Raw genomic sequence first — 16,273 nt, 5'->3', positions numbered from 1 at the left:
ACCCGAACTCAGAACTTTCTTTGTTACAGCTGGTACAAATCCTGCAATAAATCTGCAGTCAACTTCCTGCTTTCTTGGAAGCAGACATGAAGCCAATGCACACCAAAAATCGCTTGCGTAATTGCAAACTCTAACCGGTTTTTTAGAAGTGATTTTTTTTTTTTTCAAAGCGATTCCAGACAAGTGCATAGCGATTCTAGTTATTAGTTATGTCTAGAGATTTTTGGTGTGGGTGTTTTTTTTTTTTCTTCTTTTCTTTTTCCCCTCTCATGGCAGAGAGGATTCTTGAGCTAACACAGCGAATTACAGTTGTTATTAGTCACAGATGAGGGTTGTATTAGGTTACATTCTCGAAATGCATACAGGATGCATTTCTTGGCTTTACTTCTGTCCTGTACAAAAGTTCAGGTCCACTTTAAATCTGACCCAGAGTGCTTTTCACTCAAATTATATTGGCTTGGGGGGGGGTTTCAGACCAATGACTGAAACAGCCTAATGATCACCCGCGGTCTGTCTATACAGGGCTTTACTATAAATTCTGCCGCCTTTAGGTAGCAGTGTTGAATGCTCTCAATTCAGAACACTTTTCTGTTACATGCTGAGCAGTGGCAGTATGCACTCTCCTGATTTTGTTATATTCTATTTTATAATAATGTGACTCTGCTTTTTGTACCATACTGTGTGGGAAGATTGCTAGTGTTGTCATAGCAACCAGTTAGAGGTTATCCAAAGCAGTCATACTTTTGGGCATATAAATAAGTTATAAAATATTTCCTGCTCAGATTGCTGCTCATTAGAGAGAAAGCTTTGATTTATTGATGGAGAAAGCAGGAAGTTTTGAATCAGGATTATACCATTTATTGGCTAACTTAGAGATGAAAAAACAGTGAGCTTTCGGCTTATAAAAAGCCTTCGTCGGACTGGTTCCTGACAAAAACTGAAAAACACAGTTTATATACACTGACATACAGGTCCTTCTCAAAAAAATTAGCATATTGTGATAGTTCATTATTTTCTGTAATGTACTGATAAACCTTAGACTTTCATATATTTTAGATTCATTACACACAACTGAAGTAGTTCCAGCCTTTTATTGTTGTAATATTGATGATTTTGGCATACAGCTCATGAAAACCCAAAATTCCTATCTCAAAAAATTAGCATATCATGAAAAGGTTCTCTAAACAAGCTATTAACCTAATCATCTGTATCAACTAATTAATTCTAAACACCTGCAAAAGATTCCTGAAGCTTTTAAAAACTCCCAGCCTGGTTCATTACTCAAACGCAATCATGGGTAAGTCTGCCGACCTGACTGCTGTCCAGAAGGCCATCATTGACACCCTCAAGCAAGAGGGTGAGGGCTCGTTTCCACTATCGCGAATCTGCATGCGTCCAACGCATGCAGATCCGCACATGTAATACAAGTGGATGGGCCTGTTTCCACTGTAGCGTTGTTGAGGTGCGTTTTTTTCAGCGTGAAAAAAACGCACAAAAGAGCCAACGATTTCGCCTGCGTCGGGAATCCGTGCGAATCGCCGCTAATGTATTTAATAGTAAAAACGCATGCGTTTGTTACATGCGTTTTTACCCGCGATTTCGCGTGCGATTTCGCACCTTTTTCAATTTTATTTAGCCCTGGCAGTGTCATGGTTAATTTCGCATGGCACCCTGCCATGCGAAATCGCAGGCGAAATCGCGGGTAAAAACGCATGTGGAAACGCATCCGCATGCGTTTTTACAAGCGTCGGAATGCGGCCGAAATCGCGTCGCAACAGTGGAAACAAGCCCTAAGACACAGAAATAAATTTCTGAACGAACAGGCTGTTCCCAAAGTGCTGTATCAAGGCACCTCAGTGGGAAGGAAAAAGTGCAGCAAAAAACGCTGCACAACGAGAAGAGGTGACCAGACCCTGAGGAAGATTGTGAAGGACAGATTCCAGACCTTGGGGGACCTGCGGAAGCAGTGGACTGAGTCTGGTCTGGAGTAGAAACATTCAGAGCCACCGTGTACAGGCGTGTGCAGGAAATGGGCTACAGGTGCCGCATTCCCCAGGTCAAGCCACTTTTGAACCAGAAACAGCGGCAGAAGCGCCTGACCTGGGCTAAAGAGAAGCAGCACTGGACTGTTGCTCAGTGGTCCAAAGTACTTTTTTCGGATGAAAGAAACATTTGCATGTAATTCGGAAATCAAGGTGCCAGTCTGGAGGAAGACTGGGGAGAGGGAAATGCTAAAATGCCTGAAGTCCAATGTCAAGTACCCACAGTCAGTGATGGTCTGGAGTGCCATGTCAGCTGCTGGTGTTGGTCCACTGTGTTTTATTAAGGGCAGGGTCAATGCAGCTAGCCATCCAGATTTTGGAGCACTTCATGCTTCCATCTGCTGAAAAGCTTTATGGAGATGATTTCATTTTTCAGCACAACCGGGCACCTGCTCACTGTGCCAAAACCACTGGTAGGCCTCTTGCACACTGCAAGTGATTCCGATTCAGATTCCGCTTTTTAATCAGTTTTTACATCCGATTCAGATTCCGATTTGCAGTGTGCAGGGAGCAAACTGCAAATCGGAATCGGATGTAAAAACTGATTAAAAAGCGGAATCTGAATCGGAATCACTTGCAGTGTGCAAGAGGCCGTAAATGGTTTACTGACCATGGTATTACTGTGCTCAATTGGCCTGCCAACTCTCCTGACCTGAACCCCATAGAGAATCTGTGGAATATCGTGAAGAGAGAGTTGAGAGACGCAAGACCCAACTCTCTGGATGAGCATAAGGCCGCTATCGAAGCATCCTGGGCCTCCATAACACCTGAGCAGTGCCACAGGCTGATTGCCTCCATGCCACGCCACATTGAAGCAGTCATTTCTGCAAAAGGATTCCCGACCAAGTATTGAGTGCATAACTGAACATAATTATTTGAAGGTTGACTTTTTTTTTTTTGTTTTAAAAACACTTTTAAGCATTTGAAATATTTTTAAGCATTTGAAATATGCTAATTTTTTGAGATAGGAATTTTGGGTTTTCATGAGCTGTATGCCAAAATAATCAATATTAAAACAATAAAAGGCTTCAACTACTTCAGTTGTGTGTAATGAATCTAAAATATATGAAAGTCTAATGTTTATCAGTACCTTCCCTTGGAAAGGTGGAGGGGGGATGGACGGTAGATAAATGATGCCTGTACCAGTGGTGCTGCAATCTACACCTAGAAGGTAGTGCTGTGTCTGTCTGCTGCAGTTTATGCTGACCATACCCTCAGAGAATGGCCTGATGTTCAGTTACTATCCTGTTTGGTGTGGGTTGTAGTGTACCTCCCCATTGCAAAGGGGCGTAGCAGTAGGGGTTGCTGAAGTTGTGACCGCATCGGGGGCCCTTGGGCCAGAGGGGCCCCGAAGGGCCCTCCCTCAATTGCAGTATTAGCTCTCTATTGGGCCGGTGCTCATGATTACCACTATTTAAAGTATCCATAGAAGTGATTATCATTAGCAAACTGCTCCCCATCCACTTCTTGCACCTGTGACACTAGTTGCCATTGGCAGGTTTTGGTGTGCCGTATCCATTATGTATAGAGTGCTTGGTGGGGCCGATGTAAAACTTGCATCGGGGCCCACAGCTTCTTAGCTACGCCACTGCCATCACATCTCTACAATAATGTACCAGTACTGCTTGAAGCAATGCAAAACTGATGCATCGCCCTCACTGCTGCCAGGGGTTTTTTTTTTTTTTTTTTTTTTAATTGATTGAATTTCTTTTGAGGAGCGTCAGGTTACGGGCAGATTCAAGTTAAGTGATTGCATTTTCATGTTCTTGATCAGGCCCATTGTTGGGTATATGGACAGCATCAGGGAGGAGATGAAAAATCACTGGGTATGATCCTTTTTTAGGGCTGGTGCACACCGAGCGGCTTTTTGGGCGTTTTCAGATCCGCTTGCGGCTGCGGATCTGCTTGGTCAATGTATCTCAATGGGGTGGTGCACACCAGAGCGGCAGGCGTTTTGCAGAAACGAAAAATGCCTGGGTGAGGCATTTTTTGGATTTCGGATGCGTTTCTGCCTCAATGTTAAGTATAGGAAAAACGCAAACCGCTCTGAAAAACGGCACTTCAGAGCGGTTTTGCAGGCGTTTTTGTTACAGAAGCTGTTCAGTAACAGCTTTACTGTAACAATATATGAAATCTACTATACTGAAAACCGCAGCAGCAATCCGCAAAACGCTAGCAAAACGCCTCATAAAAATAAAAAAAAGCGTTTAAAAATCTGCTAGCATTTTGCGGATCTGCTAGCGGGTTTTGGTGTGCACCAGCCCTCAGTAAGGTTAAAATCTTGCTTAAACACCTGTGAGGACCCTCCATTATCCACCTCTCCCTCTCACGCTGAAACTACCGGTAGTAATAAGGTGGAAATACATTTATAGTTCAGGACTAGTTTCATGTTGCTCTCCAGTCAAAAATATATCATTTTAGTAGTTACTTTCATCTGTAAAGCAAAAATACTCATCTCTAGCATTTTGTTTATTTGTTTATCAATAGAATTCTTTTTGCTTAACAAAGTATCCAATTTGATGCAGGCTTCTGGTGTAAGAACTTGTTTACCAATAATTATGCAGTTTTTTTTTTTGTTGTTTTTCTTTAAACAGTACAGGCAGTCCCTAACTTACAAACAGGTTTCGGTAGGCTGTTTGTATAATACTGATACATAGTAGACAAAAGGCTGTACATTTGGAAATACAGTGAATGTGTTTTGCTTGTTTTCAATGTTCAGTTTTTTTACAACTCTTTAACATGTTAATATCAGTGCAGTACTTTTGTTACATGAGGACAACTTTGTATGAGGCATTTGTAACGTGTGTGTGTGTGTGTATGTATATATATATATATATATATATATATATATATATATATATATATATATATATATATATATATATATATATATATATATATATATATATATATATATATATATATATATATATATATATATATATATATATATATATATATATATATATATATATATATATATATATATATATATATATATATATATATATATATATATATATATATGTGTTTTGGACTATCTGTATTGTATTTTAATATAAACACAATGTATGAATATTGTTTGGCTATTTTGTATCCTAAGTTGCATCATAGTTGTACTTCTATCAATATAAACAAATGTATGCATAAATGCAGTACAAACGTAAACATTTCAAACATATAAAAGATGTTGGCACCATAAAAGAAGAATGCTGATAGAGGAAATAACTGACCAAAACCCATTTCCTTGCAAGTAAATGCATAGTGTGCGGTCTTAGAAAACAGAGGTGCATTTACCTGACTCATGGGAATCGCCCAGGCCTAATGTAAACCCTCTGTGTATGCTGATTGAGGCAGGAGAGCATTTTTATATAGCTCCATCTGCAGCTTGTAATTTTAGTAGGGCAGAGAGCTGAGGGCTTTGGAGCACTAGATGAAACTATTAAAATGATGCTGGGTTTGAAGCAGGTTGTTCCAGTTGCACCTCCCAGCATTTATATGCCATTACTACCACACAAATATCCAAGGGCTGCCACTCTGAAAGTTCTCATCTCAGTAATAGCTGCTGTGTGGTTGCTGGTCATGTTCTTAGAAAACCTAATTTTACTATACACAGTATCCTGCCACACAATTACTAACTTTTGTTATTGTCAGAAAACTTCTCTCCTCTATTGCCAATATGTGACACTAACTTGTGTATCTGACCTCTTCTCTAATGAAGGGATTAGGGGTGTGTGTGTCCCACCACAGTGTATGGTCCACAAGATACAAATAACAGTAAGCAAACATATACTTCATTTGTACAAATACATGTAATCCAGCCTGCTTCTTTAAAGAGGAACTCCAGTGAAAAGAATGTAATAAGTGCTTCATTTTTACAATAATTACATTTAAATGATTGTCAGTGTTTGCCCATTGTAAATTCTTTCTTCTCCCTGATTTACATTCTGACATTTATCACATGGTGACATTTTTACTGCTGGCAGGTGATGTCACTGGAAGGAGATGATGCTTGTTTTTTTTGGCAGTTAGGCTGTTATTTCCCACAATGCAACAAGGCTCAGACAGGAAACTGTCAGAATCATGGCCCCGACTTAACACTGTGGGAGGGGTTTCACCACAATATCAGCCATACTGAGCCCCCTGATGATCCATTTGAGAAAAGGATTAGATTTCTCATGGGAAAGGGGGTATCCGCTACTGATTGGGAGGAAGTTCAATTCTTGGTTACGGTTTCTCTTTAAGTAACAGGCTTGCTTACCTCAGTAGCATACGTATGAAATCGCTGCCGGGAGACTTGGGCACAGGATACAGACGATATATGGCTTTTTCTTCTGCTGCACAAGTCCCGGTTTTCCCCTCCAGGTCCTCGTGGATTGTAGAGAATTATGTAATTTGGCTTCCAGCTATTGCTGGAGGCTGAATTACGGTGCTTTAAAAGTATCTCCAGCTCCGTCTTCTGACGGTGCCGAAGTTACTCACTGTGCGCCGCTATAGCCATATGGTGGCGCCGGCTGCCTCCAAATCTCCTGCGCTGTTATTACAGCGCTCGCCTCAGTATGTTTCATCCACTGTTATTTCATTCCCATAGCTGATTTCTGCCGCCTTTTTTTTCCCCTAATTTTTCTAAAAACTGCTGTGTTCTCTTCAAAGCTGTATTTTTGTTTGGTTAAAACGGTATTCTGTTGAATACATAAAAACTGTCTGACTGAACGTGCGCCTCAGCTTCACATTTCAGCATCCAGATGATGAATTGCCATTACATTTTCTAATGAGCACAAGGTTTCTGCATGGAAGTATACTTCTACTCTACCTCACACTGCATCCTTTCTTTATTGACGTGTGTTGACACCGTTACAGTGCAAATACAAAGGACTTGCCACAGGAAAAGGACCACCGAAGTTTCAATTTGTCTGGTAGATTTGGTGGCTTTGATACAATTTCTCATTGATCTATTGAAACTAACATATCGGTAGAGGGTGATCAGACACTTTGGTACGTATTTATGCAGAAGTTGGGAATAGATGACCAAGGAGGATCTAATGTATTAATTATCAGCTTGGATACATTGGACGCAGTATTACATGATGATGTAAGCTTAGTTTGGAAATATGTCCTTAGATCTAGTGTTGTTCTGAGCACTGACACAGCTTTTGTGTATGTACTGTATAATTACATTATTTTTTTTTGTATTTAGTTCTGCGTATGACACCAAGACAAGGCAAAAGGTGGCCGTGAAGAAGCTGTCCAGGCCATTCCAGTCGCTGGTTCATTCGCGGCGGACTTATCGAGAGCTGCGCTTGCTCAAACACATGAAGCATGAAAATGTAAGTGGTAACTTTTGTGACCCCCCCCCCCCCCCCCCCTACAGCCAGCCACAGTAGATGAATATTGTTGGCTGTACTTTGTTACGTCTGTAATACTTGGAATGCTCATAAGGGGGTGTCCCTTTTTTTAATTTTTTTTTTTTGTTTTTGTTTACAAATATCTGATTATTTTGGGGGTTTGGGTATAGAGATTTGAACTTCTTCTTCTTTCCTCCCCAAGTAAAGGGAACTTAAAGTGAGGTGTATTGCCGTTGCCATATTTATTTCCTCTTAAAGGGAACCTAAACTGAGAAGGATATGGATTTCTCCTTTTAAAATAATACCAGTTGCCTGACTCTCCTGCTGATCCTGTGTCTCTAATACTTTTAGCCACAGCCCCTCAACAAGCATGCAGATCAGGTGCTCCGACTGAAGTCAGAATGGATTAGCTGCATGTTTGTTTCAGGTCTGTGATTCACACGGGTGCAGCCAAAGAGATCAGCAGAACTGCCAGGCAACTGGTATTGTTTAAAAGGAAACCTCCATATCCCTTTCAGTTTAGGTTCCCTTTAAACCATACTAGTTACCTGGTAGTCCTCCTGACCTTTGCTTGCAGTAGTGTCTGAATCACACACCTGATACAAGCATGAAGCTAATATTGTCACATTTTTGTCAAGACACCTCTAATCTGCATGCTTGTTCAGGGTCTATGGCTAAAAGTGTTAACGTAGCCATACAATGGTCGATAACCACCAGATTGACCAACAGATTCCTCTCTAATCGAATCTCAACAGAGTGGTATCTATTGGCTACCCACACACTGCACAAAGCATTTTAATAGATTTCCGTGCTGTCACATCTTCCTGTATCCCCTTCACTTCCTGTCCCATCCAGTGACAAGCCGAAGTTCAAACAAAGGGCGCTTTACTATCCTGCCGGCGATTGGTCCAGACGGAAAATTTCTCTCAATCAACTGAATCGACCGATGTTGGATAGAAATCTGTCAACATTTGCATTGATTTAACAGCAGATTCGATCAGTGACCAAATCTGCTGTGTATGGGAAATTGACCTAGTGTATGTGTACCCTTTTTTTTCTTTGTTTTGTTTTGTTTTGTTTTTTTTTTTTTTTTTTTTTTTTGAGGATCGGCAAGACGGCCAGGTAACTGGTATTGTTTAAAATTAAAGAAATCTCCTTCCTATCCTTCTCACTTGATGTTCCCTTTAACGGTTTCACTTAAAACAGGACGTGAGTGTTTTATATATTTTAGAAGGAAGTGTTCTTATTGCTGTGTCCTACATTGAAAAAATTTCCCTGATCTCCCTGTCCTGTTGACAAGCTCACAGAGCACAAGATGTAAGGAGAACTTTTCTCTGCTGAGACTTGAACAGTACAAACCTGACAGGTTCTAATCTTCCTCTACTGTGTCTAAAACCAGAACAAATGTCCTGGCTGGAATTACCCTTTACAGAATATGTTTTCCAGAAGACCAATAAAAAAGCTGAACTTCCAGGCAACTGATATTTATGAAGCAATGGCAGCCTCCATATTCCCCTCACCTCCAGGTTTTTGTTTTTTTGTTGTGTTATTTGTGTGAGAAGACTTGCAGTGCTCTTCTGCTCTGGCCACCAAATTCCTAGGCAGCACATTGGGAGTTATTGTGAATTCTGTATGCTGGTGTGTACACCAGAGTTTCCCGTGGATGTAAAAAGTGCTGATTGTACTGGCAATTTCAGAACACTTCACAGCCGCTGTAATGGTGGAATTTAACTCTACATTTGTTCATTCACTAGTCTTTGTAAAACAGCCAGAACAGTATATGAGTGGCTGGCATTTTGCAGTTATGGTGACACTTGCTTCCATAGAAGTGTAATTGCTGGGAAGACGTGCACTTGGAAATGAAATGTCACTATCCTACTTAGATACGCCTAATCATCAGTTTCATAAATGGTGTAAATTTCATAAATTGCAGCTCAATCACTCCTTTCCAGTGACAGGCAACTATGACTAGCTTTCAGTGGTGCGGAGGAGGAGAGGGCAGAGTACTGAAGGTAGCCTGTGCAGGGTGAATTCCTGCAGAGATCTCTCAAGACACCCCCCCCCCCCCTCTCCCCTGCACCCACTGTATGAGGAACATGTGCTGCTGATCAGGTATTGAATACGGAATGGTGTTTAGAGCCTGGCACTGAGATTTTCAAAAATGGTTTCTTAAACCATTCAGTGATTTTTATTTCACCCATCACGATTATTTTTATTACATTTGTTTTTGTACACTATGGCCTGGAACCCACTGAAATCCGCAAACGCAAAACGCAACCGCTAGCGTTTTGTCTGAGCGGTTTGCAAGCGGATTCATGCACGTTTTCGGTCGCGTTTTGCAACAGTGTATTTTTTTGCTCAGCGGTTGTGTAGCGTTTTGCGTTTCGCGTTTTTATCCTGATTGGTCCTGTGAATTATTTTTAATTTTGTTAGTGTGCTGAACCGCAAAACGCTAGCAAAACCGCTCAGTTTAGGTTTTGCTGAGCGTTTCTGCTAGCGTTTCAATACTTTACATTGAAGCGCTAACGCTCCCAAAATGCTGCAGGTCCTGCGTTTGCGTTTCTGGGAAACGCAAACGCTCCTGTGGAAGTTGCCCCATCCATTAACATCAGCTGAGCGTTTTGGCAAAACGCTAGCGTATCGCAGCGCTGCCAAAATGCTCAAAAAAATGCTCTTGTGGGTTCCAGCCCTATCTGTTTTTTCCAATAACACTCCAGGACAGGTATACATTGAGACTTGGCTCCTCCCAGGAACAGGAAATATCCTTTCAGCCTCTCTATAAATCAAACAAGGACCAAGGGTCAGGCAGTATTGGATATTTCCTGGTCCAGGAACCAGGTCTCTCTATGTGCTCGCTGTCCCGGAGAGCCTGGGTGGCTAGGGAAGGTGTTGGCACACAGTGGATCCTGCTACCTACAGAGGATCTGCTGGAGCTGGGAGTTACCTGTGGGGTTGCCGTTCTGGTTGCAGTTCCCAGCCCGGATGTTTCACCCTGTTGGTCGGCCTGGGGTGAGAAGGCAGCGCTTCAGGAAGGGCCGCACCGAAGACGCACCACGCGGAGGCAGCGGCAGGGAAGTTGGCGTCCGGATGATGCGCATGGCGGAGGCGTAAAGCGGAAGTCTTCCGGCCGCGACCTCGGAGAGTACTTCCGGGTCGCGTGACGTCACTTCCGCATCGCCGGGTGAAGAGGTGCGGCCGCCCGGAGTCCCAGTTGGTCTGAATCTCGGCGTCTCGCAGCACGGAAGGATGTCTGAGATAGAGCAGGAGCCAGGAAAGGTAAGATTGCTCTGCTGGGACCCGGGCAGCGGTGGTGACTCTTGTGGGAGCATTCAACCGTACGCAGCATGGAAAGTTTGGCTGCATGGTGCCTATATTGCAAAGGGTGCATTACAAGCATAGGCTGTGGCTATGCAATGATGTATTACCTATTAAGCATTATTTTTATGTTTTTGCATACATAGGCTTATATTGACTTTGAAGTGCATATTGTGTTAATGAGAAACTTCTGAAAAAGTTTAACTTATGCAGACTTATGTTATTAATCAGTATATTGCATATAACTTTTGCTTAGTCATATTGGTATAGGTTAAAACCTATAGATAAATATTGCTTTACTTCACATGGTATTTTTGTAGGACACAATTAGCTTTATGTTTTTTTGTGTGTATTTCAGGGCACTTCTACAAATGTACCTGACCCTGCAAAGACCACTAAACGGTGCCCTGTGTGCAATACAAAGGTCAATCCTGCATCAACAAAAATTTTATGCAAGGATTGTACCTACAAAGTAATGAAACAAGAATCTGCCTCTCAGAGAGATATTCAGGCTCTGAGGCAAGATCTAAAAGACACACTTAAAGAATTTAGAGCTAGTGCAACTCCTTCCAAAACAGACACACCAGCTGAAGATTCCGATCAGGTCGCTCATATTAAAGTACCTGAAGCGGTTACGCATAAGAAAGCTACTACTAAAACTAATAAACCAATTATCCTATCAGAGGAGGAAGAAATTAGCGATAATGATGACGTTTCGGCAAGTTCTGTTGAAGCACAGGAAATGGAAAATAAACCCTCTAAGTTTAAATTTCCTGTGGCTGAAACTGAAATGCTATTAACAGCAATATATGAAGATTTAAATTTAAATAAAGCAAGTACTGAACCTAGTTCTCTACATGATAAATTATATGAAGGTATGGAAAATCCGCAAGAGTTGAATTTTCCAGTACATCAGACAACAAAAAATTTAATTTCAAGTCAATGGAAAAATCCAGACAAAAAGTTATTTATGTCCAGAGGATTCAAGAGACGTTTTCCCTTTTCAGATGAGGACTGTAAAATGTGGGACAAAAGCCCTAAACTAGACTCAGCATTTTCACAAGTTAATAAGGATGATGAACTGGCATTTGAAGATCTTGGTCACTTAAAAGATCAATCAGATAAAAAGATTGAATATGCATTAAAAAGGTTGTGGCCTGCAATTTGTGCCAACTTTAGGCCTTCAGCTGCAACAACCTGCGTAGCAAGAATGCTCGCGCTATGGATGCAACAATTAGAAGATAATATCAATAAGGGTGCACCTAAAGACCAGATCATTAGTTCAATGACTGTGATGCATAAGGCAATTGCCTATATAATTGATGCTGCGTCAGAATCTATAAGACTGACAGCTAAGGCAGCAGGGATTTCTAATGTAGCCAGAAGAAATCTGTGGATTAAGACCTGGCATGGTAGCATGGCTTCAAAAAATAGAGTTTGTGCCATTCCGGTAGTAGGGGACACTCTCTTTGGGCCAGAGTTGGATGAGGTTCTTGAAAGAACCGCCAATAAGAAAAAAACATTTCCGAAAAAAAGGCAGTTTAAAACTGGGAAAAGGTTTTTTCGTCAGAACAGACAGACAGACAAACCTGAAATGCAAAACAAAAGAAGAAATTGGTCCTTCAATAAAGATCAAAAAAAGCCGGGACCAAGTTTCAAAACTCCATACACGCAAAATAAACAATGACACGCTAAAAGTGGGAGGAAGATTGGGCTATTTCCTTCCACATTGGAAGCAGATAACAAAAAGCCCGTTTATTATAGATCTAATAAGGAGGGGTTATCATATAGCTTTCAACACAAGACCTCCAAAAAAGTTTGTGATAACCAAGAGATTACTGTTGCCTCAACATCAGGAGGCATTAAAGGAGATCATCACAGATATGCTACAAAGGCAGGTGGTATCAGTAGTTCCAGTGATGCAAAGAGGCGAAGGCTTCTACTCAAAAGTATTCCTGGTTCAGAAACCGTCAGGGAAATACAGAATAATTCTCAATTTAAAACCAATCAATCCATACATAAGATACGAAAAGTTTCGGATGGAATCCATTTATTCCATAAAGAATCTACTGATACCAGATGGCTTTATGGCAAGTGTAGATCTGCAAGACGCTTACTGGCACATACCAATAGAACTAAATTCACAAAAGTTTCTGAGGTTTGCAGTGCAGATGGAAAAGGAGGTTCAGCATTTACAATTTCGCTGCCTCCCATTTGGCATAACATCGGCCCCCAGAATCTTCACGAAAGTGATGGGAGAACTAATCGCAGCAATACACAAAAGAGGAATTATTATAATTCCTTACCTAGACGACCTACTAATTCTAGCAAAAACTTTAGAAGAACTAGAGGAACACAAACGGATTGTACTAGTGCAGTTACAAGAGGCAGGCTGGATTGTGAGCAAAGAGAAATCGCAGCTTACTCCAACTCAGGAAATTTTATTCCTGGGGTTTGTAATAGACTCAGTGAAACAGAAAATTTTTCTTCCACAAGAAAAAATACAAAAGATTGTATCCGAAGTGAGTACATTTTGTGCACACCAATCAGTGACAATCAGACAAATTATGCAACTCCTCGGCCTGCTGTCTTCAGCAGCGCCAGCAATCCAGTGGGCGCTGAAACATACCAGGATTTTGCAGTCATGGATGTTGACCCAATGGGACAAGCATCAAGAGACACTAGACAGCAAAGTGACAGTGGATTCCCAAACGAAGGCCAGTTTGGAGTGGTGGCAAACATTGCAGCATCTCACCCAAGGCAGACTATGGTCGTTACCTATTCAAAAGATCCTAACGACAGACGCAAGTCTGTCAGGATGGGGAGCCCACGTGGACACTTTTCAGGTTCAGGGCGTATGGAGTCAAACGATGGCAGAACACTCATCGAACTTCAGGGAACTAATGGCAGTAAAGATGGCTCTAATCAGCACGATACATATTCTAAGGTCATCTCATGTTCAGATTCAGTCAGACAACTCGACGGTTGTCTCGTATCTGAATCGCCAGGGGGGCACGAGATCCAAAAGATTACTATTTCTAACTATGGAGATCCTAGATATAGCAGAACTCGAGTTACTATCCCTAACGGCAGTACACTTGAAAGGGGAATTAAACGTTCTGGCGGATCAATTGAGCAGGGTACAGACCTCAAATACAGAATGGTCCCTCAATCAAAATTTATTTCAGACAATAGTGAGCAATTGGGGACAACCACAAATAGATTTATTTGCGAACAAGGCCAACAGAAAGTGCGAACAGTTTTATTCCCTCAATGTCATGGACAATCCATTAGCAATCGATGCTCTGGCGCAGAACTGGAATCAGAGTTTACTGTATGCATTCCCACCGTTAAATTTGATTTCCCTGGTACTTCAAAAATTAATGAAGTCACAGTGCCAAATGATACTAATTGCCCCGAATTGGCCCAAGAGGGCCTGGTATCCGCTTCTCCTCTCAATGTTAACGAAGCAACCATGGGAAATACCGTTATCAGAAAATATGATACAGGTACAAGACCAGGCTGTGACCAATCTAGGAAAATGGAAACTTACAGCGTGGTATCTGAGAGTGCAGTCCTTGAAAGTAAGGGATTGTCTTCAAGAGTAGTGAATACTCTGTTAAAGAGTAGGAAAGAGAATACTCGTTTAATATACCAGAAGTACTGGAAGACTTTTAATTTATGGTTAGAAAACTCAAACTTCCAATCAACAGAAATGGCAACAATTTTAGAATTTCTGCAAGAGGGAGTAGAGAAAGGACTGGCCTTAAGCACAATTAAGGTCCAGATATCCGCTTTATCAGTTTATTTAGATAAGAAATTAGCATTAGACCCTCTAATTATTCGATTTGTCAAATCGGTGGAAAGGAATAGACCAGTAAGAGTCAGACAGTTCCCAAAGTGGGATCTATCTTTAGTCTTGCAGGCATTGACATCTGATGAATTTGATGAGGATTCTCTAAGGATGTGTACTCTGAAAACAGTATTTCTAGTAGCGATTACGTCTGCCAGACGGATTAGTGAACTACACGCACTATCATGTAAAGAACCATACTGCTCTTTCTTTGACGATCGCGTCGTTCTTAGAACAAGCCCGGAATTCCTGCCAAAGGTGGGAGACATGTTCCACAGAACACAAGAGATAATACTACCTTCTTTCTGCAGAGACCCAAAAACGGAAAAAGAAAGTAAACAGCATAAATTAGATGTTAGAGAAAATCTAATGTCTTACCTAGAAAAAGTGAAAGAGTTCAGAAAATCAGAGTCGTTATTCATCAACTATACAGGCAAATCCAAAGGATTAAAAACCTCCACAAAGACCATTGCCAAATGGATAAAGGATTGCATCATACAAGCATACAGCATTATGGGTAAGGATCCTCCAGAAAACTTAAGGGCCCATTCCACCAGGGCAGCCGCAACTACGTGGGCTTACAGGGCAGGTACATCACCGTTGAATATCTGCAAGGCGGCGACCTGGAAGAATCTGGGAACATTCATGAGGCACTATCGATTGGACCGAATAACAGAGTCCGATCAAGACTTCGGAAGAACTGTCTTAAAGGCAGTTAGCCCACCCTGAGGTTGGTGATTGATTTCTTGCTTATCATCTCAATGTATACCTGTCCTGGAGTGTTATTGGAAAAACCAGGAGTTAGCTCACCTGGTAACGACATTTTAAGTAACACTCCAGGACAGGTGGGGGTACCCACCCCCATATATATCAAGTATTGCATGATATACATGTTATGTTATATGTTATATGTATGTAAATGTAATATAATAGGGTTATGTTGAGTATATTGTTCCTGTTCCTTTATATTATACTGCCTGACCCTTGGTCCTTGTTTGATTTATAGAGAGGCTGAAGGATATTTCCTGTTCCTGGGAGGAGCCAAGTCTCAATGTATACCTGTCCTGGAGTGTTACTTAAAATGTCGTTACCAGGTGAGCTAACTCCTGGTTTCCCAGTGAAAATGTTCAGTGCACGTTAATGGCAGAGCCGGGACATGGTCCTCCAGCACGCATGCAAGGCTGAGACACCAAAGTGCACCCCTCCATCCCTCCCAGCCATCACGCAATGATTGCTATTAGACTAAGAGGCTCCCCAGGGCCCCCAACTCCCCCAACACTTAAATCTCTAGTTATCTGGCTTGCAGTCACTGCCACGTTCCCCCCCCCCCCCCCCCCCCCCCTTTTCTTATTTCTCTCCGCTTCAGACACAATATGGAAATGATAGCTGTGAGTTGTGCACCCCCTCCTACACTGCGCCCCGAGGCTGGAGCCTCTCTCATCTCTCTCCCTTGGCCCAGAGGGAAAGCCTTTTTTTTGTTGTTGTTGTTTTTTTTTGTTTGCAGTATACATTGTTTATTGTACTTTGTTAGGTGCTGCAGAAAATGTTAACTCATATATATGAGCAACTGGAGCGTTTAAGTGGATTTTACAATCTGTTTTCATTACACTGAAATGATTAATTTTGTTTATAATTTTTGTTGTTAATAGGTAATAGGACTGCTGGATGTGTTTACCCCATCAACGTCAGTGGAAACTTTTAATGAAGTGTAAGGACTG

At 41.6% G+C, this 16,273-nt stretch overlaps 1 protein-coding gene across 1 annotated transcript in view; it reads left to right on the top strand.

The window, feature by feature from the left end:
• Positions 1-16,273, top strand: part of MAPK11 (mitogen-activated protein kinase 11) — a 67,497-nt gene that overhangs the window by 9,384 nt on the left and 41,840 nt on the right. Inside the window, exons 2-3 of the mRNA XM_068276362.1 lie at positions 7,240-7,369; positions 16,205-16,263. Of these exons, the coding sequence (XP_068132463.1) occupies positions 7,240-7,369; positions 16,205-16,263 (189 nt within the window). The remainder of the gene's footprint in view (positions 1-7,239; positions 7,370-16,204; positions 16,264-16,273) is intronic.

Source organism: Hyperolius riggenbachi, chromosome 3 (genome assembly GCF_040937935.1).
Source record: "Hyperolius riggenbachi isolate aHypRig1 chromosome 3, aHypRig1.pri, whole genome shotgun sequence".
Taxonomy (NCBI): domain Eukaryota; kingdom Metazoa; phylum Chordata; class Amphibia; order Anura; family Hyperoliidae; genus Hyperolius; species Hyperolius riggenbachi.
Note: the sequence above shows the minus strand (reverse complement) of the source record. Positions and strands in the feature narration are given on the sequence as shown.